The sequence below is a fragment of the Homalodisca vitripennis genome, chromosome X, assembly GCF_021130785.1.
Source record: "Homalodisca vitripennis isolate AUS2020 chromosome X, UT_GWSS_2.1, whole genome shotgun sequence".
NCBI lineage: Eukaryota > Metazoa > Arthropoda > Insecta > Hemiptera > Cicadellidae > Homalodisca > Homalodisca vitripennis.
In genome coordinates, this window is record NC_060215.1 from 56,341,775 (window position 1) to 56,368,225 (window position 26,451).

Sequence of the window (26,451 nt, forward strand, 5' to 3'; positions counted from 1 at the left end):
TATATTATTATAAAAAAACAATGAGGTAACATGCGGTTTTGCGATGTTTCACAAACACGACATAGTTCAATTAGACACGACATTTTAGTAATAAAAACTGATTACGTACATATTGATAAAATTATGCCAAATGAAAATTAAGCATAATTTTCGCATAATGCACACACTAATGTAGATCAAAATTTGCAAAAAATATATTTTTGCGTTTTCTTATGTATTTATTAAATAAAACTTAATTTCAACACCTTTTGGTTTGGTGATTATTGCATAGCTCATTATCACCCTTTAATAATATACCAAACATTTACATTTTCCAACACATATTATGAATAAATAATTTTAAAATCCGACTTTCTTTCAAGCGTCATGCGCGGTCGGTCCCTGGTTCAATCAATCAATTTGAACCTACATGATTTACATGTATAGCAAAAGTCAATAATTAGGGTTCAGAGCCAAAATTTTGTACATTCTAACAACAGCAAAATCACACTTAAACATACAATTCAACATTCATGCATCTTTTATCCAAGTGCCAATTTTCCACCTACAGCCGAAGTCAATCTCCTGATTAGGTGATCTACCCGTCAAATGCCTAAAACTCTGTAACTTTATAAAATGCTTGTGATGCTAGAAAGCGCCTCAAATGAGTTTTTGTTGCTTTGGGTGTTGCAGAATTCTTTATCGCATGGGGCAGCTTGTTGATGAAGTGAACACCTGCCTGTGAGGGCAGATGTTAATAAACTACCGGTCTGTGTTTACCAGTTCGGTAGTTTCCTCTACCTCTGGTCTCATACGAATGACGTCTTGGCCAGCAGTCACGACAAATTTAGACATACAGAACAGCGTTTTTTTTTTTTTTTTTTTTTTTTTTGAGAATGTAGACAATTGGGAGAGTTAACAGACGAAGTTTTTTTAAAGGTTTTCCTACAAGACTCTGAAATTCAACCGCTTATTTCTGCAATTTGAACACTCTCGTCAACTGGTTATTACACAGGAACCCCACAATACCACTCTGTAGGTAAGGTGGAGGTAAATCAAACCATAGTACGCCGTCATCAAAAACTGAGTTGGGCAATACTTGGCTAAAGACCTCAAGACATAAACGCTCGAGGATGATTTGGCGCAAACATGGTCAATGTGGTCATTCCATGTCAATCCTCAATCTAGGTGTATTCCATGGAATTTAGTGTTGTAAACTTCTTCCAGAAATGAATCTACTAACATGGCGGCAGGGCCACTTTCTGGATCTGCCATCCGCAGAGCACAATTCATGACATTGTATTTTGTTGTGTTTGTTTTGAGATTGAGGCTGCTGAAATGTTGAACACAATTGTTGATTTCAACAAAAGTCTGTTCTTCCAAAATATATTATGATTTTCCACTGAAACAGAGACTCGTGTCATCAGCATACTGCACGATTTTTCGATGTAGTAGTGACGACCTAGTGTCATTGACATATATGAGAAACATAATTTTACTGGGAATTGATGTCTGCGGGACCCCGTAGCTCAACTGGATTGCATTTAAAAGTTGATTTGAGATTTGGACGGTTTGAGTTATGTCTCTTATAAATGATCTAAGCCACAAGTATAGAACACCTTGGATGCCATGTGACTCCAGTTTTTCGAGCAGGGTTTTGTGGTTAACACAGTTTGATTAATCGAGAAACGTACCTAGGGTTGTATTTCGATGTTCTAATCCCTCGACAACCAAGTCGACCAGACTCTCAACAGTGAGTTTTTGATGATACCACATACAGTTTTAAAAACATTTTTTTGAAGAAATTATTGATTAAAGTACATGATATGTTTTCGCTGCTTGGATTAGTTTTTCTTAATTTTCGTTACCATACTTTTTGAGAAAGAAAAACGTCGCAATTTTCGTTATAGGTATTTTTGTTGATTTCGGAGAAAACTTTGAGTTTTTCTCTCGAAACAAGTATGCCTTTAGTGATCCACTTGTTTGCTCTTTTAGGACAAACTCTGATGGTTTTTGTAGGACAGCGCATATTTAGATGAAAAAGCAGGACACCGTAAAAAGTTTTAAATTGCTATTCTACGGATTGAGTTAAATTTAGAAAATTCAATTTTTTTTTGGAGAGGCAAATGTTGAGAAGAGCAATGTTTTTAAGCATTATGTGTCTTAATGTTTTGGTAATTTTTGGCTCCCATTCAATTCTCTTTCCACTTATTATAACCGCTTGGCCATTGGCCATAGTAGTCCGAGATTGCTGTGTTAACCACGGACAATGCGATGTTTGGAAGATTGGAAATGACATTGTCTATGGCTGTCTAAGTTGTTGCAGTTACTCGCGCCGGAGTCGTGATCAACAGTTCAAGGCCAAAAGGTATCAACAAATTGACACATTGTTTGGTGGTTTGATGGTCGTTGTCCATCGCGTTAATGTTAAAGTTATCCGTCAGGACGAATTCTTGTCGTTGGTAGGTCAGGTCTGTAACTAAGGGTTTTTAATGTTGAAAAAAATATTTCTTTGTTTCCACTGGAAGACCTATAGATTCTAAGGAAAAAGATTAAATTGTGTGATTGAAGTTTTATACCAACTGCTTCATAACGGCTTCAAAATCTCGTTCGACTGTTTCCTGAATTGAAAATACTGAAAATGAAAATTCATTTTAAAACATGGTTCTGTAATAATAAAAATATAAACTATTTGAATACTAGAACTGCTAATGGTGCTAATTGCCAAAAATATAAATTTCCAGGGGGTTTATTTTTCAGACAAATTAATATTTTAATTGTAAATAAACATAAATGAACTCTTCCTTCATTTACAAAAGTGTTTACAACGGTTTTATCATTTTCTTGAAAAATGAGATGGTTATAGTGGCTTTTGAGCAGAAAGATCCGCAAGATTTCGAACAGCTAGTGGATCTAAGTGCCACGAGATAGTAATGAGCTTATTGACTATGAAAGTTTACTGACGTAATAGGTCCTGGAAAAAAACCTTGTTATTTTCACTCACGTAATTCATCATAGTCGAAAGATTCTTTTTTCTTGTTTTCTTCCAATAGAAATGTAACCGGAAGCTTTTCCAATTCCACATGGTTAATGTCTTTCATTGTGTTTCCTTTCTTCAACACAGGAAAATTCTTCCAAACACAGAAATAGAAAAAGTTTTTCTTGCAGAACGCAATACCAGGCTGTTTTTTTGCTTATTTTCATCTAAGAAACCTAAGTAATACCAATTTTTGTTTGTAGAAATTAAGTCAGAAGCTTTTTTCAAAGTCAAATAAACTGTTTAATATATTCAATACTAGGAAAGGTTTCGTAGGCCTAGCTTCTTGATTAAATTTTCAAGATCTTGCATTTTGGCTGTCTTGCTGCGTTTTTTTATAATAGTAGAATCTCGATCGGCGGTAGAAAACTATGGCCAGACAAAAGAAATTTGTGTTCAACTGACGTGAAAATACCCAGTTCTACTAAATGCATGTAGAGAAAGATTAACATTCTATATATTTTTTATTTAGCCTGAGCAGTTGTCGCTCCAGGCAACAAGATTCGGGTTTTTGTTCGGAAGTAGAGCAGAGTTTAATGCTTGCAAAATTCACGATGCCATCTCATTACCCCCTCTACCTCCTTGTCCATCATGCCACAAGCACAAGCACGTTATGTTGTCTGTATCGGTTATGTAAATGTGGAAGTTATAACAAGACAGTTGGTGCAAGTAGTACATGTTATTGTGGTCAGTTTAAGTAAAGGGGAAATCCATAACAATGGTGCAATGTTGGCTGAGAGGTAAAGTGCTAGATATTGAGTCATTTTGTATAGAAGAAAAAGCACTCTCAGCTTTCCTGTAGTGTAGCTCAAGTGTTTTTTTTTGTTTATTTGTCTGATTGTATGGGGTCATTGATTGTATCTTTAAATAATCACACCTTTTGCAGGTATCGTTTCTTGGCCTTCTAACAGATAGCTTAGGAAAGTCTTTTATGAATACCTCACGGTAGAGATTGTGTGTGACACCACTATCAGGATTTCTTTCCGTAAAGGCAGCAAACATGCGATTTACGTTTATGTCACCATCTAGGTATTCCTTTTCATTTTTTTTCAACGACTTTGAAAACAGGGCCTAATTGTTTCTTCTTAGCAATTCTTTGAATTTTTCAGGATAATTCCAAAGGTATTTAAAAAAAGTAATGTTGCAAACTTTCTTGAAGTTTCCAGAACCATCTGGAAGTGTGTAGGTAATGAATGTCTCCTACTTTCTGTGTATTCATTATAGGCCTCATGTCGTCGTCGTTGAATAAGAAGAACCTCAATATAAATAAGCCCCATCAGGTAATTGCCTTACTGGTTCAAGTCAAGTTGGTGGTAGTCCTCAAACATATAACGATTCATATTAACGATCTCTTTGCAGCTTACTTACACTGGTAAGAAACCTAACTCAGATATTTGGATAAGGAAACCAGCAAAATCTATAGTAAGTATCTTGAGTGAGTATAGGTAAGAAATGGCGGCATAAAACATAGGTAAAAGTAGGTTTTTGTATTGCGGTAGAACAATATAGGCCCAGTTACGCTAGTTTATTTTAAAGGTTGATTAAGATTTGTTAAGTTATAACTAAGTTTTTTTGGAAATTGTATATTTTAATTAAAATAATAATAATGTAGGCATTCAGAAACATCGTGCATTATAAATTTACTTGTACCGTACTGTAAAAAACTACATAACTAACCTGTAAAGTTGGCGGTTGTCATGCTGCAATCTCCCTTCTGTTCCGATCCTTCTATGTAAGATAAGGCCTTCCACTTAGCCTTGCTTTTCGCTGTTTTCTCTGAAAGTAAGTTTATCAACACTTCCATCTCCACTAAAAGCACTGGCGTTCACATTCTCATCATCATTCATCATTTTAAATCCAAACCAACCCTTAAATAAGCAATATAATGAGAGTTTGTTTGATCTAAGTACAGCTCAGCTGGTGGCAAACAGCTGTGGCACATAGATCCAATAGCAGTGTAAGATTGTACGGACATAGAATCAGCGCTTTCTGTTAGGGATTGTAGCAACTAAAAGAAACACCAATGGCACATAAATCTCTTGGCAGGGTATTGACCGTAGGAGTTAGATTCGTTAACATGAAAAATCTCAAAATTTAAAACATGGCACTTAGATCCTTTAGTGTTCATTTGTTTTTGTTTTGTAAGGTACTGAAATAATAACAGTTGAAACTTACCATAGATGAAAATAGGGGATTTAAAACGTAATATATTATCTGTAATATTTATTACAAATCTTGTGAGAAATAATAGACTCACGTGCCGGCAACATGTCTTCAGACTGCTAACCTGAGCGTGTCACATTACACGCTAGCGGAGGATGTGTCCGTTTGTAATTAAATGTTTTGATAGCGTGTTTAAAACTGAAACTGCTCTCTCAAAGTAGATCGCACTGACTGTACTTTGTATTGTGCCAGTACTATATTAGACGATATGTGACACATATTCTATACAATTGACGAACACATCAGCAAAGTTGTTGCCTGGATATATCTGTAGTAGTTGTGCAAAAGCGACAGCTTTTTCTTACTAGCAGTAACTGGTGAGGGTTCATGTGGAAAATGAGGGCTTGATATTCAAAGCTATAAAATGAAATAAATGGTTACATTATAAAAAGTAGGTACTGTGTAAAACTACGTGAACATTTTAATTGTTTTTTTTTTATACTCTTTTGCCTTTAGTTGCTTTTTACACTCCATCGAGATTATCACAAATGTTTGATGGGAAACTAAATCTACTTTCCTAATTTCTTTATAATAATATTTAGTAAAAATCTAATCATCAACGTTAGCAAAATTTGCCGATACTACATAAAATAGAGTATAAATGATATTTTTTTGAAATCGCTATCTATGTTTTAGGGTTTACAAGACATTATGTTATTACTGATTTTGCATTACCAGTACTGGAGTGCTGAACAATTTTCAAGTCTTGTATTTTCATGTCACCTCCAGAATACAAACACGATTATTGATATGCTAACAGAATTACACAATTCAAATGTTTTAAAGTGTTATGAATTGAATTAGGTATGGATTGAACAACCAATTAAAAACTCATGCATAAGCGGTCTTGTACAATGTTATTTTTGAATAGTTAGTGTATCTCTAAAAATGGTTATCATTGTTTTTGTCTATCACATAATGTTAGGTGCAAATATTTACGGCTGAACACTGAGTTATTACGAGTGGAGAAATGCTATTTCTTTGATTGATCTACTGCAAAACATTAAAAATTTTGATGATGTAGTTTATTGATCTAATATTTTTATATCTTGACTTATTTCGGGACTCTCACACTAATTTTAAGTGATCTTTAAAGGTTCAGGGATGCCTGTATACTCAGATTTAGGACCTATGTTTTGGTATTTTTATCAATGGCATAACACCTACCATGAACTTCAACATTCACTTTTATGTCATCGATCCAATTTCTTTCCAGTGCTAAAAAAGTGGGCAGATTCAGCTTGTAGACCTTTACCCGTCACTTTAATGGTAGAAAAATTGGTAGATAAAATCTTTTTGAGAGAAGCATACAAATTTCATATTTGTTAGCCTGTTGCATGTTTCTTTTAATATTAATTTCCAATGTTTGTACAATACCAACACTAGTAATAATTCTGTTTTACCATCTATCAGCGGTAATGAACTTAAAAAATAAAATAATGCCACTCTGTTTCAATGACAGTATGCGGCATTGACTTTCTAATCTGCTGTTTCTTACGAAGCTGTAGGTAAAGAATGCCATAAAACATAACTGTTTTATAAGTTCCATCAGTTTGCATCATTAGTGATAATGCCAAGTTGTAATTATAACGTGTTCACTGCAATAAGATTTTGATTGCCCACAGTTTATTTTAGTCGAGAGTTGTCCTTCATGACCCATCAATATACACTTTTACTGATAAGGCTAAATACTAATTAGAGAACAAAATAGTCTCTTTGTTGATGGAACAGCACCTGGCACTACCAAGAAGAATGTTTCAAACATTTTTAGAAGATTCAATAATTCATTTGTTAATTTTTGCCAGAGAAAAGGATTTATGTATTATAATTTATGCCTTGTCATCATGTTGTTTTACTTACTATTCAGAATTTATATGGCTGGTTCTGAGAATCGTAGTTAATGTATAATGTAGTCCAGAAAAAGAGTACTTACCATTAGATTCAGTACTCCCTCATGATCAGAAATGTAGTCTTTGTTATGCTTGAGACTAGCAGCGAGATAGAATCTTTTTCTAGTGATGTCTGCAGCCTTGTACAATCACGCACTCTGTCAATATCAGTGAAGATTTTCTTCCAGTTTAGTCTTCTGGCCATACAAATTTTATGGCTGAACACCAGCATATTGTCATATATAAACCCGTTTCCTAAGATTTTGCTCACATAGAGCTATAACTCCCTTTCTTAATGAGATCAATTTAGATCTCTACCAGTATACATCAGATCTCTTCCTAACAGGACAACTATCCTTAAAAGAATTCATAAAAGCAGAAATAAGCTGTCAGCTGATCTATCCAGTTGGACAGAGTTGTATTTTTGTTACAGGATTCAAATCTTGCCTTCAGCTTTTCCTTGTTTAACTCTTAGTCTGTGATCCTCCGATTCCTATCAGTAAGTTATTTCGGTTCAGTGTTGAAACAGATATGAGGATGATGCAAGGAGGATGGCTCGTTTGACACATGCCAATCATGTATCCTATTGACCATGCCCTCTGTGATCTGCATATATAATTTCTCTTCTTACCTTAGTACGGAACACAACAGTGTACCCACATTCACAACAATCAGGGACAGATAATATACTCCCTAACTTACTTCTATTGTTGGTGTTGATACAGAACGTATGAGCACTAGTTACATTCACAACAACCAGAAAGAGATAATAAAATGTAGAAGGTAATTGCCTCTATTTATGGTGTTGTTGCTCCCTCCGACCTTGCTGTGCAAGTTTGCATCACAACTAAGGATGAGCTCAAATCCTCTTCCCCAGCATGGTATACCAAAGCAATCAGCTCTCGGGATGGATGATGAGAGCATTAGGAACCTATTAGTGCTGATTCCAAGCAGTCTTATTATAGATAAGTCTCTGAAATAAAACTCCAGAACAGGAGTGTTTTTCAGTTTGTCACTTACAACAATACATGCCCTGAGGTTCTAACATGGATACCAATTAGATTGGCCCCTGTCATAAACAACCCTGTTAACCTATCTTTGTAAATTGAGGGTTCCTGTATCAAAGCCACGTCAAACACTTCTGCCAGAGAATGTCTGGAAAACACAGCCACCTTCACTTTATTGGCCACAGCCAATTTACTTATTAAACCTTAAATCTGAAGTACCCTGACCTCATAAACAATGCAGCTTCCACCCTACAGCCCAGCTGGTATCATGACTAATTTAGATTACACCATTTATTATAATTAATTCCTCTAATACAAACAACTGTTACTTCCTCATCAGCGATATTGAGTACGATGAAGAGGAAGAAAAATCTAATGCCATATTGCCAGACGCCGCGTCTGGTTGATTATGACTATTCCTGATCTGTTGTCTTGTTAAGATCAGTTGGGTTGGTTTTAGGTATGTATGTTTTCGACTCCATGCAAGCTCCACAAGCATTAGGTAATAACTGGTCCATCTGGTAATAGCTCTATATGGTCAGGTAATACTGCTTACACTTTGCAGACACTCACCTACCACGTACAACTCCTGTGTTTGAAGACGTTCAGCCCTTGAGCCTGAGATAGATTGGTGAAAAGTAAAAATCAATATGGTCGACATGATTTTATTTTATGGTGAATCAAGGAGAAATTACCATGAACATGAAAAAGAGTGGCTTTTAACAATACTCATGATAACAGGCCAGTTTACTGGAAGTATTTTCAGGAAGTCGTGAACAAAATTATGGATTGTAAGTATCCAAGAAGACGGATCAGACACCATGGTGCCCTTGAATAACATATGTGATTTTTCTTGTGGGGGCCCCTTCAAGAGTACATGGTTTGTGATTCCACATTTGAATATGGATAATATCCAGATGAAAATTATTCAATAATGCTAGGAATATTTAGGAATGTATAAGCAGACTTTATTAATTAACAATACGTTAAACACTGAGCAAATTTTGAGAAAGAGTTGTAACCAACTTTCAGTAGGAATCTAGCAATTATAGTTTTGTCTTAGTAAAAACATGTTGGAATCCCCCTCCCCGGTTCACCACTGCTTTAGTGCCACTGACCATCATGTTTTTGTAACCATTATCTTGCCGTTGATGAAAAAGTTTCATCCAGTTCATGTAATTTTAACTTGGTTGGACTGGATTTTAATTGAGGAATAATTTGAAAATTACATTTGACATCTTCAATATATATTCTTGATATTTTTGAAAATGTTAAAACATTACAAAGAGAATATAAATTTTTGAAATGTACTGACTGACTCTTGGGAGTCTATCCTACTTTTTGTGTTAAAGTTGAGTTCAAAGAGTTTGTAAGTTTGTAAACTGGTTTAGTTTTAACTTTGATCTAAAATATCTAAAAAAAAAAAAAAAAAAAAAAAAAAAAAAAACAAAGACATTCAGTTTTGTGTTAAAATCCTTGTTTTTATACCCTCCTCCAAAACATATAGTGAGGTAACAATTTGACAATTTTGAGTTGTTGACATGTTATTTTTGGTTACAACTCCCAAGAATTTCTTATATGTCACAAAGTAGGCATAATTGATCTAGAAACAAAGAATTCCTACATTTAAAATTCCAATATGTAACTGTTCAAAACACTACTAGCCGGAGGGAAGATTCTATAATCACCCTGTTTAACACATTTGTAGCCGGTGCATTGCAGCTAACAGTTCAGCTAAAGCTCTAACAGAATAATAACTTTACCCAATTTTACTGTAATAAGCATAAAACTACAATGGAATGGAAAAAGAGAAAGGAATGCATTTTTAATCACTGCTGGGTTTTTAGTAGAAAATTTGTTTTTTGTTTAAGACACAAATAAATGCCTCCATCAAATTTCTTTGCTCCAAAACTTGATCTTGTAGCTCACACTAATTTAATGCCATTCCTTAGAAGCATATGTCTATTAAATTCATAGACATCTCTTTCTCCACTATAAATTTTAAATAAATATATTCTATATACTATTTCTTAATGTTAACTTTGCCAATGTGGACACAAGTCATAATAGTGTAATTAGCTGAATTAAAGAAAAGCCTACATCACATCTTTGTTACAAAGTCTAACACTAAGGTTTCAGCTCTTTAGATATTCATAAACTATTGTCAGCAATTTTAAAATAATAATAAAAATATCTGTGTCATGGTTATGAAACAAATTAAAATAAAACTCCAAGTATATAAAAGTATTTTATGTTATTAATTCAAACACAAAAACACATTTATGTATAAATACTATCATTATATAAAATGTTTTTTTTCAAACTATTCCAAAATATATTTCTACAAAAATATATTCTATGAACAACAATGTTGTATTTGGTAAAATGGATTTTAGATTTATAATATCATCACAAACTAGCATTAGTAATCTGATAAAAGTATTCCGGTTGCTGACAACAATAATTTGAGAATATAGGTAGCCACATCTTCATGAAGCTTAGATTATTTAATAAACTACCTCAGATAGCTTTTAGTGTAGACATGAATAGATTAAAGTAAATTTATTATTAAGTAAATGGTTAAAAATGAATGCTTTCTACTCTTTTGACGAATTTAACAATTTAATTAAATTTTTGACATGTGATATTAACACCTTGATTTTTTAATTATTTTAATTAATTATAATTTGTTATTTACTATTTGTACTTAGTTTGTATGTGTCATGTTTATTTATTAAGTTTTAGTTATGAATTTTAATTAATTATTTATAAATGCTTTTAAATATAATATAGTTTAGGGTAAACGGTAAAATATTGCTGTTCTGACTTTGTCTATTGCATGTCAATTGCTTAATGACAATAAAATATCTTGAATCTTGATTTTTAATAGAAGTAAATTGATATGTTGAAATAGATGGTTTGGTCTGCCATTAAATCATGCACATAGATAAATAGACTAAAATAAATCTAGGATTACTTGTCATGTAAACAGCTTAGATATAAACATTTATTCTAAAAATAAAGTCCTTGACACAAAAACACTGTTCATTTAAGCCTTTTAAATAGTGATTTATCTTTATCTCCAAAAGTATTACAAATAAGGTTAATCACAGTAAAAAACTCAACTACTCACTAACTGAAAACTTATACAACCAAAGTAATATACAAGTGTGGACATTTTACAAAATAAAATCTTAGGTTCAAACTAGCCCAATTCTGCCAGGACGGAATTTAGGTCTTCTTGTAATGACAAGGACATCTCCCGCTGGCGATTAATGTCATCTTGGAGTCTGTCAATGTTAGCTTTCAGCAGGTAGTTGCCTTTCTTGAGAGTGCCAAGGCGAGTCTCATGGTGCTTGGATCTGTCCGTCAGGTTCTTCCTCTTGGCCTCCACCGTGGCATCCTCAGGCAGATCTCCGTCTGTTGGGTCATCTTCTTCACTCTCCTCACTCTCACTCTCACTCTCTGTTTCCTGTAAACAAAACATGTATAATTATTTATCATCAATTTATGAAATGTTGACTTATTTTTGTTTTGTATCTTCTGAATCTTCTCAAAAAATAATCTCCTCCAAAAACACTTTTACAAAATGTGTTATTTGGAGAGAATTTCAGGATAAATCATAAAGAGATCTTTGATCAAGATTCCAGTGGGCTTCTTCACTAACTAGTCTCTCTACCGCCTTAGTGTAATTTAACACCATTGTTTTGGCCCACATTTGTGATTTTATTAACCAATTCCAAGGAGACTGTTTGCAGCATAACTGTTTGACAGAAGACATGCACTTGTTAATATTTTCAAATTTACTGTAAAGAAAATGCCCTCTTACCCATCATTAGACTTTTTATATAACATACCTCAAAACTGTGCAGTTCGTCTACTGAGGATTTATTTAAACTTGATAATTTAAAAGCTATAATTTTCGTTATGCTTGCAATTTTTGTTATATTAACACATGACAATAACATATTATGCAACCACAAGTATAATCTCAGCAATGGGCATGGCTGTACTGGTAAGCCGAAGTCATGATGCCAGAACCCCTCCTATGTTCCTCTACCAATACTCCTCCCATCATACGGCTATCTACCATACTCACTACACTAGCAGAGGAAAATATAATCTGGTTTGTAATGATTTTGTAATATGCTGTATAGGTAATGAAATGGTCACTGTTTAGTTTTCACTACTTTACTGCAATTGCATAATCTCTGTTTTTATATTTAATTTAAACCAAGGGGCACCTCTGCCTACTTTCTGAGACAAGTCCAGTTTGCTGAACTCACCTGTTTTCTGTCTTTGGCCTCGACACCCAGGAAGCCTTTATAAAATTAAGACTCATTTTATACTGTACTGTACTCCCTGTATTTTCTTATAATAATTTTATCAATATTTTTTTCATTTTTTTAGTAACTTCAATTGAAGAAAAAGAATATGGAATCACCCAGTCTGAACTTGTGGGCACAGATTCATTCCATACCTTCTTGTCTGAAAAATTATATCTAATATTTATACTTAATTACAACTTTTGACAGTTTAGTCTTTTAGCATTTTTAAAATACTTCTCACCTCTTCTTCTTCTTCATCCTCTGGCTTCTCTTCTTCCTCCTCCTCTTCACCCTCCTCTTCATCATCCTTCATGAGTTTTGCCATTTTGTCCACTTCTTTTTGTAGAGCTTTGTACTTTTTCTTTTCTTGTCTCAGTTGTTTTTGTTGTTTCCTCAGCTGTTCCCGGAGATTGTGCCTCTCTTTCAGAGCTATTGCTTGTTTTTCCTTGTAAGATCTCAATTTTGTTGCAAGAAGCTTGAGTTCCCGGGCAATTCGTCTCTCCTGGACTGCAGCTGCGTCTGCTTCATTGCCTTCTTCTTCTGTTCAATAACATTAAAAAAAATAAATTATAAACTGCTGAAAATCTGTCTTGTTGAAATAATTAAAAATTCCTGTATATTAACAGAAAATCATAATAAGAATTATTGTTAAAACTATACAATTTACCATTTATTTACATATATGCAAAAACATTGTGATTTATTGAAGATTATATCACTGAAAAAGTGATTGGTAATATCAACAAAACTGATAAGTGAGTAAAGTATTAAAATATCAGTTCTGAACTAAAGAGACAAAAAGAGGAACTATCAGCAGAAAAAAATAATTGAACTTTGGTATTTTAGTTCGGATTAGAGTTTGAATGCTTTAGAATCATAGCATTATTCTTCATTAATGATCTCCCTAAATTTGTCCCTGGTAAGGTTGTCTTGTATGCTGATGATACTACTCTGTTATCATCAGACAGAGACTCAAAATTAAATGATGTCGTTATGGGCTATATGAGGGAAAGGTCCTATCTCTGGTTCTCTGCTAATAAATTAACTGTGAATAATAACAAGACAGAGGAAATTGTCTTTAGTTTACGTAATTCTGTAAATAAGTCTGTAAAACTACTTGGTATCAATTTAGACTCAAAGCTTAGCTGGGGAATCCATACAAACCATTTATGTATTAGATTGGCAAGAGTAATATTTCTACTAAAAAAACTAAAATTGTATACAAGTCTTAATCTTGTCATTAGCGCATATTACGCTTTCTTTAATGTACACCTTCTGTATGGGGTTTTACTGTGGGGCAACTCTAGTGGAGCCAAGACTGTGTTTAAGTGGCAAAAGAAAGCCATACGCTGCATAGTAGGAATTAGCGACAATGAGTCCTGTAGGCCATTTTTTGAAGAACTGGGTATACTTACGCTTCCATGTATATATATATTTCACAGTTTAGTTTTTGTTAAGGAAAATCTCGACTCTTTCAATCTTAGAAGCTTTAACCATGAACACAACACTAGAATTAAAAAATACAATTGATGTGCAATATGCTAGGTTAAGTAAAACTCAACAGAACTATGCAATAACCGGAGCTAGGCTATTCAATAAGTTACCATTAAGTGCTAGATCAATTTCTGTTGGTAGGTTTAAGAATGTTGTTGCAGAGTGGCTCAAGAGAAAAACATTTTATTCTGTAGATGAGATTTTTTTATGCTAATTTTAGTGACTTACAATTTTAAAATTTTAAACAATTTTAAACTTTTAACATAGATATAGATTGTATTTATTTTAGGCTCTGTAGGCCTACTTAGTGATATTTTTAATATCATATTTGACTTTGTCAATACAATTTTGTAATTGTTGGACGACAATAAAATGATTCTGATTCTGATTCTGATTAGCTACCTGACTCTGTCTCCGTCTCTGTTTCCTCTGTATACTCCGACTCATCATCTGATTCTAAGGCTGTTTTGCCATTTGGCATGGAAGCCATAGAAGCTGCAAGTTTCTTGGATGAGGGCTGTTTGGTGATGGGGACATTACCCCGGGCCCCTGATTTCAATTCCTGCTCCAACTGCTGGTTACGCAGCCAAGCACTCTCCAACTTGGCCCGAGTTGCATCCAGTTCTTCTGCTGTGCCTCTATATTTGTCTTCCATCTCCTTTGCCACACGGTTTGCTTCTGCCGCTTCATCTTTCAGTTGGTTTACCAGCTGTTTTACAAATTTCAATAATTAGTTTATTATTTCTTTATTTTTGTGACATGCATTACTGACAAATTTTGAATTTTCTAACTTAGGAAAATATTACATAACTAGAAAAACACATATTACATATTCACTGTTATTTAGTTTATAAGGTTGTAATTGTGGGATTGAGTTATGGAATGGTAGCTGCACCAGCAAGTAAGTAACTGTTAAGGACTAATTGCCAACGATACGAAAGACAATATAAAATTAAATTAAACCATGTTTTTCATTTCACACGTGCTATACATAGCACATGAAATGTATGCATTGTACTGTAATTTACTACTAATAAAGAATTTTTGAACTTGAACTTGAAAAACAAATCTAATGCTTCAAAAGCTAAATCGACTTAGAATGAAGTATTTTGTGTTTAGAAAATAAAATAACCTTTAAAATAAATTTCAAAACAAAATAGTATTTAATCACACAAATTAAAAAGTTTTTATTAGGAATCGTACAATTTAACAGAAATGTTTTGCTGAAAAATTTGATATATATATTTAAGATTTTTTTTAACGTTTATGATTCAAATTCCAACTCTTAACTGGCAAGTTTCTAATTTCCCAAATTTTAACATGTTTATATTATTGGTGGAAAGGGATATGGTCCCAGCCTGCTTCCTAGCTTATCGACCATAATCATTACACCATTAGAGAAAGAGAAATTAAATTAATAGGGCAAAACGATTAAAATATATGCTTGCGTGTGTATGTGATAATAAAATACAAATCAACTCATATGACCACTATTAATATTATTTGTAAGTAAATAAATTAAAACAGTGAATATTAACTCTATGTGATAGTCTGAGGTAAAGTTGTGCACTCCACATACCTTCTCATCAGCAGCTGATCGGCCCGTTGTGCCCTTCTCTGAGTCCATCTTGCGGGCGTTCTTCTCCTTCTCAAGTTCCACCTCCAGGTTGAGTAGCCTGGCCATGAGACGCTTGTTCTCTCGCTCCAGTGCTTCTTTGTTCCGCAGCTCCTGGGCCAACATCTGCTTGGTGGACTGCAGGTCATCACGCACCTTGTCGATGTCGTCCAACTCATCTGGTTCAGCAGCAACTGCTACCACATCAGCCATTGACATCGACTTCTGGATCTGCTCTTCAATGGTCATCTGTCGCCTGAACTTGCGTAATCCTGAAAGAGAAAATTTAAAATGAGAGCTGTAATTAAGTTTAGCATTATTAGTGAGATCCTATCCTCTTTCTAACTATTCAAGTAACAGGATACAATAAAATCCTGTGTTAAAACAGTGTTGGATAGTTTTGAAGCTATCCAGAATTAAAACATCATACTCACTCTCAATTCTTAAGCACTTTCATAATAGTTTCCTAGATTCTATGATGTTTATCATGTTGAAGATGAAAGGCAAAACCTGGAGTGAGATTAAGAGGGACCAAGGGATGAAGTAGATGTGCCCTGAGAACCTCTTGAATTGACAGATAATCATTGACAATTTAGACCTCAGATTTTTAGAAGCTATTAAAAGTCCTTACTATGATAGGACAATCACTTGATAAGCACGACTAGGACTGGAGTGTGCTATGTGGTATTGTAAAATAACTCCTGCACTGAAGATGGGGAAATCATTTTGATAACATGGCTTATGATTTGAGCAGATACCTTAATTACTATGTAAGCTCACTGGTCTATGCCAATTGCATCCTATTATTTTACTTCCAATTAGCTCCAGCTAGTGAAAATGTCAACTATTTACCATTTAAGGAGTGCAACTCATCGGTTCACTGCAAAACATACTATTGTAATTAAGTTTACACAAAACGATATTTAGGGCCTACCATGTAAGGTCTTATTAAGTTAAATTTAAAGCATTGGAGCCTTTTTCCTAAGAAATAACATGGCAGTTCCAATCTTTAGAGCTAAGTGCAAACAACAGTATAAAGTGAACAACTAAAGTATAAAGATAACTAAGCCTTCTACTTACAAAACATTTTGATTTCATCAATCCTCCTGTACAAAGCAATCTCTTAATTTAATAATACATAACCAAACAACATCATAAAGTATGTTTAGACAATCCCTTAAAAGCATTTTAAAAAGAAAAATGAAAATTATGAATTTTTCAATGATTTTTTATAAGTTTTTTATGATTTAAACAACCTGGATTTGTAAATCAATTTTAAATCATATAATTTATATCTTAAAAACGTAATCATCCTACAAAATGTACAGTTTATAACCACGAATTTTTATAGTTAAATTGTCATAATTTGCTGAGTACATATATGATACACGAATTTAAAATATTTTTGTGACCAGATTTTCCGTACAAATTAGGACTTATCAAAATACTTGGAAAGGGGTAAGCAGCTCACCATCAAGATTAGGTTTGCTGCGATCATTACACTTGACTCTTTTCAGCTTCACTCCACTCTGAATCTGTGATAGTAGCTGTTTGTGAGGATCTTGGGTGGCATCCTTTTCCGACTCATAGACAAACTGTAAAATATAGAAATTTATTAATTAGGTGAAAATATTCTATTAAATTTACAGTACTCAATTAACAATGTTACTAAAGTAAGAAATCTACTATTTATTTTGTTTATTCCGTCTGATTTCCCAATCAAGTGCTCTTGCTTAATTTGTTTTTAATTCAGAAATTCAAACATTAATTAATAATTTACAGTATTTACTCACATGTATTTATGTTTCACTTTATCCTTCATGTATATCTATGGTTGAGATTTTCATCATATCCTACATTCATCATACATTATTACTATAATAAAAATACTTAGATTTAATTTTAATGCTCTACACAGAAAATTCACTAAGATTTTTGCAAAACTAATTATGAAATTTCGATTAGTACAACTTTATTGAGCTATATCAACTTAGTTTTGTGTTTATACATAATTATTACGATTCTAATTTTTGACGGACATTAAGCTAAATAATTCATTTTTGTATTATTAAATAAACTACAAAGTATTTTACAGGGTTACCTCTGATTACTACAATGGGCTATCCAGCGAGTAAATTAAATGTTGATTAGATTTTGTTGCCAATATAAATTTTCGTTTAAGTGCAACAAACAATTTAACTTTGTGAAAGTTAAAACTATTTCAGCAGACTAAATACTGTTTTCTATGAATCCCTGTATAAGAACAGAAGATGGCTTTATAACTGAAGAATACTTGTTTAAAGCCACACTTCTCAATAACTAAGGACATACTAAGAGGTTTTGTTGTGTTTTAGTCTTATGGATTTACAATTTACATGTATATTTAAATACTTTATTTACCATTCTTTATTTACAATATATTTTTATGTATTTTAGATTATTTTTTTTATTATTTGACAAGGTATGAACAATATAAATGGTACAAACTTTTAAACACTTAGCCCTTAATAGAACTTATACATTTCTAATGCATTGTCTTCTGATTCGTAAGGCATGATCTAGATTTTAAATTGTGTTTTTATTTTATTAATTTTCATTTATTTGCAATTTGCAATTTAACTATTCCAATCTAATCTAGGATTTGAAATTTGATGACACAAAATACCCGTGACAAAATTTTGATGTATTGTAATGATTTAAAATAAACAATCTGTCACGCTTTGAAAACAAAGAAAGTGTTTATACTTTCCTAAAGTCACTTCTCTAAAATAAAATAAACAAAATATATTACTAGTTATATTTACACTTATCTGGATCATCAGGACTCTGATTTTCCTCAGATATGTCCCCTGAAACTGTTGTATATCCATCTTCTATAGTTGCATCTACATCTATATTTTTGCTGGTGGCGATTTTAATTGTTTCTTCAAGCGAAAGATCTTTTTGCAGAAGACGAGTCTGGAGAGATGTACTGTAAACACCCATCACTACTTGATACTGAAGAAGTTTTGTTTCTTGATCTCCAAAATCACATAATTTCACTAAATGTTTCAAATCTGCAAAGAAGTCTTCAAATGTTTCTTCCCATCCTTGCTTGCGAAGTAAAAAGTTAAATATATCCATGATGGTACACTTGTGAGGAACACAATGCGTTTGGAGGGTTGAGAGTATACTCTCTACAGTCTCTTCCTCTAGATTAGTCTCATCACCCTCTATGTGGCTGGACAGCGACCTGTAGAGGTCCCAACTCTCTGGTCCCATCAGTTCTCTCAATAGATCAACTTGCGCTTTTCGTGGTAGTTGATCAGTTTCGGTAACCGTGAAATAGAAATCAATTTCATCGCTGAAGAATTTGAAGTTTTCAGATAGATCACCTTCTAACTTCAGACTCTCTGGTTTGAGAAATTCCATTGTTACAGGTGCACTCTAACAGATGAAACAATAACTTTGATGTTTGTGGAGATCAAATTTGCTTTGCCAACAGAATACATTCAATAGCTTATTTCTTGTTGTTGACTCAACTCCAATGGTTGATTCTACTGGTCTGATTTGATGTTCAAAGTTTGTCACTGAGTCACATAATTTAAACAAAAGTTCAATAAGTGGCTGTTTTAAATAAACTTCTTTGTTCATTAAATCTTTTCCAACTTCCTAAAATGTGATACAATATTTTAAATTAATTTTTGGTGTACCAAAACTACCTTCCCTTTACTCTTTTTATTATTAATCTATTGTAATTAATATTTTGTAAACTATTAATACTTACTAAGGAGTGTTATTGATAAACTTTCATCTATGGAAAGGAAGGTAACCTAACGTAAGAAAAAAAATATTTAATTTAAAACTAGCAATGTAAATTTTTAATAATTGACAATACTTTTAATCTTAAAGATTATCAATAAAGGATTTCTGATTTCCGGAATAGAAGTACCAGTATATAATAAACTGATATTGTTTATTAGCGTAAAGTTAATAATTGGTTTTTTAGTCCAATAAACTTTATCCAGTAAGTTTTTTTTATCAATATGTGAAGTAAATGTAAGAAATATTTTGTATTACTTATTTTAACATATAGTACACTATTTTGGATTAAACACATGCTTATCAGAATAGCTTTGGTGAATTTTTAATTAGAATGCATATATAATTACTATACATAATTTTAATACATTTTGTAAAAAGTTTAAACTGTTGTGTTTAAAATTTTAAAAATTGTTAATTTATTTTTAATCAGACGTTTTATCAAAAAATCAAAGTAAATCTTTAAACTTCTGAATATATCAATGCTATAATACAACAAATCACTTACTGAAAAAAAACTTTCATTATTTACTGAACAATCCACAGAAAAAACAATATGATATTTTTCAGTAACACATCCTTATAAACAAGTGTTTTCAACACAAACACAACTTAAACATCCACTGAACTGAGTACAACAAAAAAACACCACTGACACACTAACACCATCAGCGCGCAACTAATCACATATGGTCACACTAAACACAAAACAGTTGCATGGAATATGTGAGCAAGTTGAGAAACAGAAACACGATATTGTTCACACACCAGTCCCGAGCCAAATGTGATAATAAATTGTGAAGCTAGATTTTATTTTCATCATTAAGCGGTGGAAACTATGTGTTGATTATTGAGAGAGTAATACAAATTTAGCTCAAGTCTGAAGGTTGCTTTATTCTATTTTGCCAATTGTTATTTTAAGAACAGTTGGTAAGGTTGTGATACCTTGACAATAATAGATACTTATGAGAAATAAACATTATATCTCACTAATATTATGGTACATAACATATTAATTTAATTTTTAATGTCATTACATCATTCTCTTCTAAAGTTTTCATTCTATCAGCATTATATGTGATTTTCACAATATAATAGAGAATAATATTTCTCAGAATAATAGACTTCTCACTATAAACAAAGAATTAAAAATTAAAATACTATTTACAAATCTTTTATCACAATGATTAACATAAATTTATTTATAATAAACTTGAAAAAGTATGAGATACATTAATACATTAATGGCCAATGGTCTATAAATATTGAAAATAAAAGCCAATTTTTTAGAGGAATTATTGTTTTTATTGAAAAGGTGATTCTCTGGATAAATATAAAAATAATGTTAATTTAAAAAAATGTAAAATAAGTACAGGCATTTACAAACTACACCCACATTCCAAATTTAGCCAAAACTGATTGGTTCTTTCATCATTTAAGGTCAATGATTGTTTGGAAAAACATTGATAAAAACAACTTTTTTGGATCTCAGGGATCTTAAAATTTATCACTTTACTAAAGACCAATTTTTTACTGTAACATACTTTTTCTTAGACTACGTGTGGGGAAGATTGAAAATGAGAAGCCATTTGAACAATTTTGATGGTGGATATTAAATTACCCATAGCCTTTTTACTAGGACATTTAAAAAAAAGACTACAAATAAAAGTACGAATATGAGGAAGATAAAAAATTATATGTTTACAAATTATATTTCCAGATATAATTATGAGTGTATAAACTTAAATATAATTTAGAAACCCCTTTCCTAGAACATCAATTTTATCTCCATACATTTTTCTATTTTTATTACTGTATATTCCCTTAGACTTTTTCAAACAAATACTTTATATTAGAAACATATTCTTTTCATTAAGCAAAATGTTCTCAGTAAGCAATTTTACAAGTTTTATCAAATGTGTATTATTTTTAACTCATTGGGTACAAATTAAAATAATACAAACCAAACTCTACAAACATTTGTAATAAACTAAATTGAAATTCTGTGTTAAGTAGGGGTATTCAGAATTGTTTTAATGTTTTATAGATATCTCAATTACAATACAGTTGTTATTAAATGTATACTTCCTTGAGGCTGATAGAAGGATTGCTGGGAAACCAATATTCTTCCAAAATAATCTTGAGGCTATGTATTTTAAATTTTAATACTAAAACAGATGGGGCAGTGTTGCCAGGGAAGCTAGAGTATTTCCGATGCCAACATGAAGCTGGCAAGACAGTGATTTCTTGGCAAAGATAGTCATCCTTCAAGACTAACAAGAGAAAGGAGCTACTATTAAAAAACTTGATTTAGTTGTTTGTAGTGGAATGGCCAAAAACTTTCTCAGAATATTTTGTACTATTACATAAGGAATATCAGAAATTTTGTACAAGTTATGTGCTGCATTTACATTGTCTCTCCTATTGTATTGAAATATTTTAACTGAATACATAGTTATTTATGTTTATAGAATTCTGAACTGTTAAGTTATACATCCCATCCTCAGTTTACTAAGATTTTAAAAAGAAATAACGACTCTAAAGAATCACTCCCTGCTTTAGAAGTTAGCCTCACACTAAGTTCATATATCTCAAACAATTAAAACATTTAAACAGGAGATCAGGTGTTAAAAGATCCTGTATAGCAGGGTATTACTTGTTTGTCAAATACACAATACTCTCAAACTAAAAAGTCCATTAATTATTACGTGTTACATATTTAATTATTTGGTGAAAATATAATTTTGTACTATTATATCGATAATGCAGTACAGGCTTCATTGCTCTAATAAAAGCTTCAAAGCTCTCCCTCCACTTCATTTATAATGATAATATGCTGGTAATTTAACTTTTCCCAGACGGAACTAGTAAAGTACTACAAGTTGTTTGTTGTTTGAAAAAAGGTAATGCCTTTGCTCAAGAAGTTTTATGAATTAGTGTGTGTGTTGTATGTGGAGTACTGCTTTATTATATATTCACAGTTTTCTCATGAACCTTTATTTATATTTCAATTACATTATCTTATAACAAGAAATTTTTTTATTAATAACTTTTTTCTAGACTTTATTAGAGGATTCTTAGAGAACAGTATTTATTAGTCTCAATACCATGTACAGGATTCAAGTTAAACAGGTTCTGAATTTGCACTGTACAAATTCTTCTACAGGTATAGCTAAGAATCTCGTTGCTGTGCAGACTTATGAAGCGCAGAATTGAGTTCCTTTCCTTATTTGGGTTCTTAGTTTGGCGGGTAGTTGGTTGTGTAGGTTCCTGCCAATATAAGATGGTTTCTTCTCAAAGAGTGTCATACGTTGTGCAGGCAGGTTGAACATTGTTGTGTTTCTGAGGTTATGCTGATGAGTGTAATTTCGCCTTGGAGAGTCCTCGTTAATGCATGCATTATCAGTTCCCTAACATAGAGCGCTACAACAGTAAAAATGCCTCACTGCAGCTACCAAGTTTGCAGTCCTGCCAGAGTTCTGACTGCCTTTTTCTGAGGTATAAGGACTCTGTAGATTAGTCACAGAGGTTTCACCCCAGATCATTATCTCATATCTGACATGCAATAAGAAAATTGTATGATAGGCAGTGGTTGTTGTTTGGTCATCTGTAGCCTCTTTAATTCGTCTTATTGCAAAGAGACTGCTGCTAAGTTTTATGCAAAGATGATCTATGCGAGGTGTCCAAGTTAGGTTCTTGTCTAAAGTGATGCCTAGAAACTTTGCCTCACACATTTCAATGTTGATAGGTGTGGGACTTGATCAAAATTCCTTCTAAAAGCTATTTGAGATATTTTGGTTGTATTAATTGCTAGGTTATTATTGTGGCAATATTGGTAAGCCATGTTGAGACTTACAACAGAATTAAAGCCAAAATCCCCTGTGTCAGTTCTTTAAGTACTAAGGTTGTATTGTCCGAATACATCAAAGTGAGACAATCCTCACCTATTTGTTTAGATAGGTCATTTATAAAATGTATGAAGTGTGCATTGCCCATGACAGATCCTTGAGGTACTTCTCAATTCATAGGTTGGAGAATAGATCCTGCTTCATTAATTACTTAATTTACTACATGCCTAAGTCGACTATCTAACTCTCCATTCAAATAGCTTTTTGGTCACTTTTTAGGCGTGCATGCACTTTCCAAATTCTCTAGTTTATGAATGATAATGTTGTGTTCTAGGCAATCAAAGGCTTTTGTGAAATCCAGGAAAATTCCTGTTGTAAAATCTTTATTTTCCAGACCATAATTCAGTGCCTCTACCATTTGTACTATAGCTATATTGGTAGATTTACCTTTTGTGGACGCACGTTTGACATTGTTGGGTAGGTTGTGTTTTGTACAGTGATTTAATATTCTTTTTAGAACAACTCCTTCAATTAGCTTGGTGAATGAAAATATGAGGGAGATAGGCCTGTAATTACTGGCCTGTGACAAACTTCAATTTTTGATTTAGGGTAAACTTTAGTTGCTTTTTCTGGTGAGGGAAAGTGTCCATTTCTGATTAATTTATGTGTTAATTGTATCCACTAGTGATGGAACTAATTTGTTACAACAGAACTTGATAACTTTTGAGAATATTTTACCGCTTCCTGGTGAGTTTTTTTCAACAACATCTGGTACATATTTTATGCGGATTCCATCCATCTGAAGACATTTCTTTTCTTATTTCTTTTTTAAACTGCACTGTGTTCATTATATTCCATAACACTTCTTACTTATTGTCTGCATTGTTGATATATATTGTCTGCATTGCTCTCTTTCTTCCCTATAAATTTCAGATGGAGGTCACAGTTTCTTTTGGTTTCGACCAATGCTTTTTTGTCATTTGTATTCCCAGTCTGTTCACATTTCTTAAGAATTCTTAGATACTCCTCTTTAAGCCTGGATTGAATTGCAGTTTGTACTTTCTTTGAATTTTGGATTTCCTCAGGGGCATGCTGATTCCTTTGCAACTATCACAGTGTTGTTGATAGCTTCTTCAGTATTGTGGATTTTCATATACACCAGCCCAGCTCTTACAGGGCAATGTTAGTTTGAGAATTTGGAGTGAATTGTTTCCAAAATTAGGGGTGATTTTGATTGATGCATTACATTTTACATTACAGCATACAGTACATGTTTACACTGTGTGATCGGAGGAGCCCGACATTGACAATTTCTGTGTTGATATTGAGTAGATTTACATTGGTGCAAATCCAGTCGATAGATGATTCTGATTAATGTGTGATTCTAGTAGTTGGAAGTTGGAGTCTAACAATGTTATGGGAGGCTAGAGTTTCATTCAGATGTGTGGTTTTTCAAAATGTATGTCTCCCATGATGATTAATGGGGTGTTTTAAATTTCAGCCTTACCAAACTTTTGAGAGAGAGCTAAAGGCATTTTCAACATTTCCATTAGGTGATCTATATGTCCCGAAGACGTACGGGTTGAATATTTTCATCTTTAATTTTTCAAGGGCTGCTTCTAAAGTAATATCTTCACAGAAACGTGAGACATTATCATTTATGTGCAATCTTCGAGGTTCTGGTTTATATGACCACACTTTCCTTTTTGTGTTCTGTTCTGCAGTAATATTATTTAAGAGAAAAAACAGGAGGCTTAACTTACTGTACTGGCTGTGATCACTAAGAACTAATATAGGGTAAATCTCTTAGACTACATGCATGGGTATATTTATTTTGTCAAGAATTATATGTGTAATTGTAAATGTGAACAACTATGTTACAAGTATAGCTTATGTTTTTGACATACAACTTGTTTGTTGTCAACTTAAATTTTGATTAAAATATCATGTTTCTGTTGTTTTAACTTGAAACAATGAAGTATATGTCCACAACACTGTTGTCCTTTCAAACATGATTTAATTAAGAAATTATACAATATAAATGTTCTAAAATGTTTATAAGAATAAAAATATTAATGTACATTTTTATTACAAACTACAATAATATTGTTTTTCATATACAGAACTCACTGTCAATCTTTTCAGGTATTATATATCAATATGATACAGTGACAAAAATAAGAGTAATAATTGACTGATAAATGTAAAAACTTTTGAACTAGTTTTAAATGTAAACTTTGATCTTTTTCTTGCTATTTGGTCATTTAATAAGCAAACAAAGAACGTTATGTAATGAATTTGTTTAGCATTGAAACAAAATGTAAACAATGGCCATACCTCATTTTATTGTACTGGACTAATAACAGAAAAAATGTTATTTGTAGTTTTAGCACTCACAGTTAAACGTTTCAAATTTAATGTGTATACCTGTCCTTTAGCCTTCTCCTTGGGTAGAATGGGAGCACTGCGATCATTGCAGTGAACGTGACGTAACTGTCGCCCACTCTCTACTTCCTTCATCATGTCAGTCCAGTCTGGCCGCCTCCTTGGACGGCTACGCAGTGCCTCCAGCTTGGCTGCCTTTGCTGGTGTAATTTCACTCTCTGTAAGAACACAACTATATTAGTGTATAGAATATAATGTGTAACTATAAAATAATCAGACTGTTAATGCCATTATGGACCATCAGACACGAGTTCGTATCTAGAGAATGTTATAGAATCATATCCTGTTGTCCATCTTCCACTGGTTTCTCTTCCCAGCTCAGTTGAAAGTGTTTTATAATATGATATAGCAAAAATAATGAGTCTAAAAGAAAAACCAGCATATTAATGGTAAATTTCTATTAAAAAATACTAATGGCTAATGGTGGGATAAAGTGCATCATAGTTAAGGGTGCTGAAATTAAGTTAGGTATAATACTAGTGTATGCCAAACACATATACAAGTATTGTTGAAAGCATATTTATAGTTATAAAATATACTTAACAGTTTAAAAAATGCCATTATTACATGTTCATTTCAAAATATCTTACCTGATAGACAAGTGATCCTGTATGAATAGATGATGACCTATGAAGATAAGTAACCAGAGTAACCAAGTTTGTCAAATATCTAACAACTCTGAGGTATTGTTAACTACTACCACATATTGTGTTCATGCAGTGTTGCATTTGCATATTACTTTCTACTATAATTATGATGAAATATTTAATTTTGCTGTTCATTTA

The 26,451-nt window shown here is 32.6% G+C and overlaps 1 protein-coding gene across 35 annotated transcripts in view; it reads right to left on the reverse strand.

Moving 5' to 3' along the window:
• Positions 1-10,370: 10,370 nt before the first annotated feature.
• Positions 10,371-26,451, reverse strand: part of LOC124369014 (calponin homology domain-containing protein DDB_G0272472) — a 75,730-nt gene continuing 59,649 nt past the window's right edge. For all 35 annotated transcript variants that reach the window (XM_046826641.1, XM_046826644.1, XM_046826645.1 and 32 more), the window contains 6 exons: positions 25,649-25,824; positions 17,044-17,167; positions 15,537-15,844; positions 14,360-14,666; positions 12,705-13,003; positions 10,371-11,607 (listed from right to left, as the gene is read on the reverse strand). In XM_046826641.1, coding sequence (XP_046682597.1) covers positions 11,341-11,607; positions 12,705-13,003; positions 14,360-14,666; positions 15,537-15,844; positions 17,044-17,167; positions 25,649-25,824 — 1,481 coding nt within the window. In that variant the 3' untranslated portion in view covers positions 10,371-11,340. The remainder of the gene's footprint in view (positions 11,608-12,704; positions 13,004-14,359; positions 14,667-15,536; positions 15,845-17,043; positions 17,168-25,648; positions 25,825-26,451) is intronic.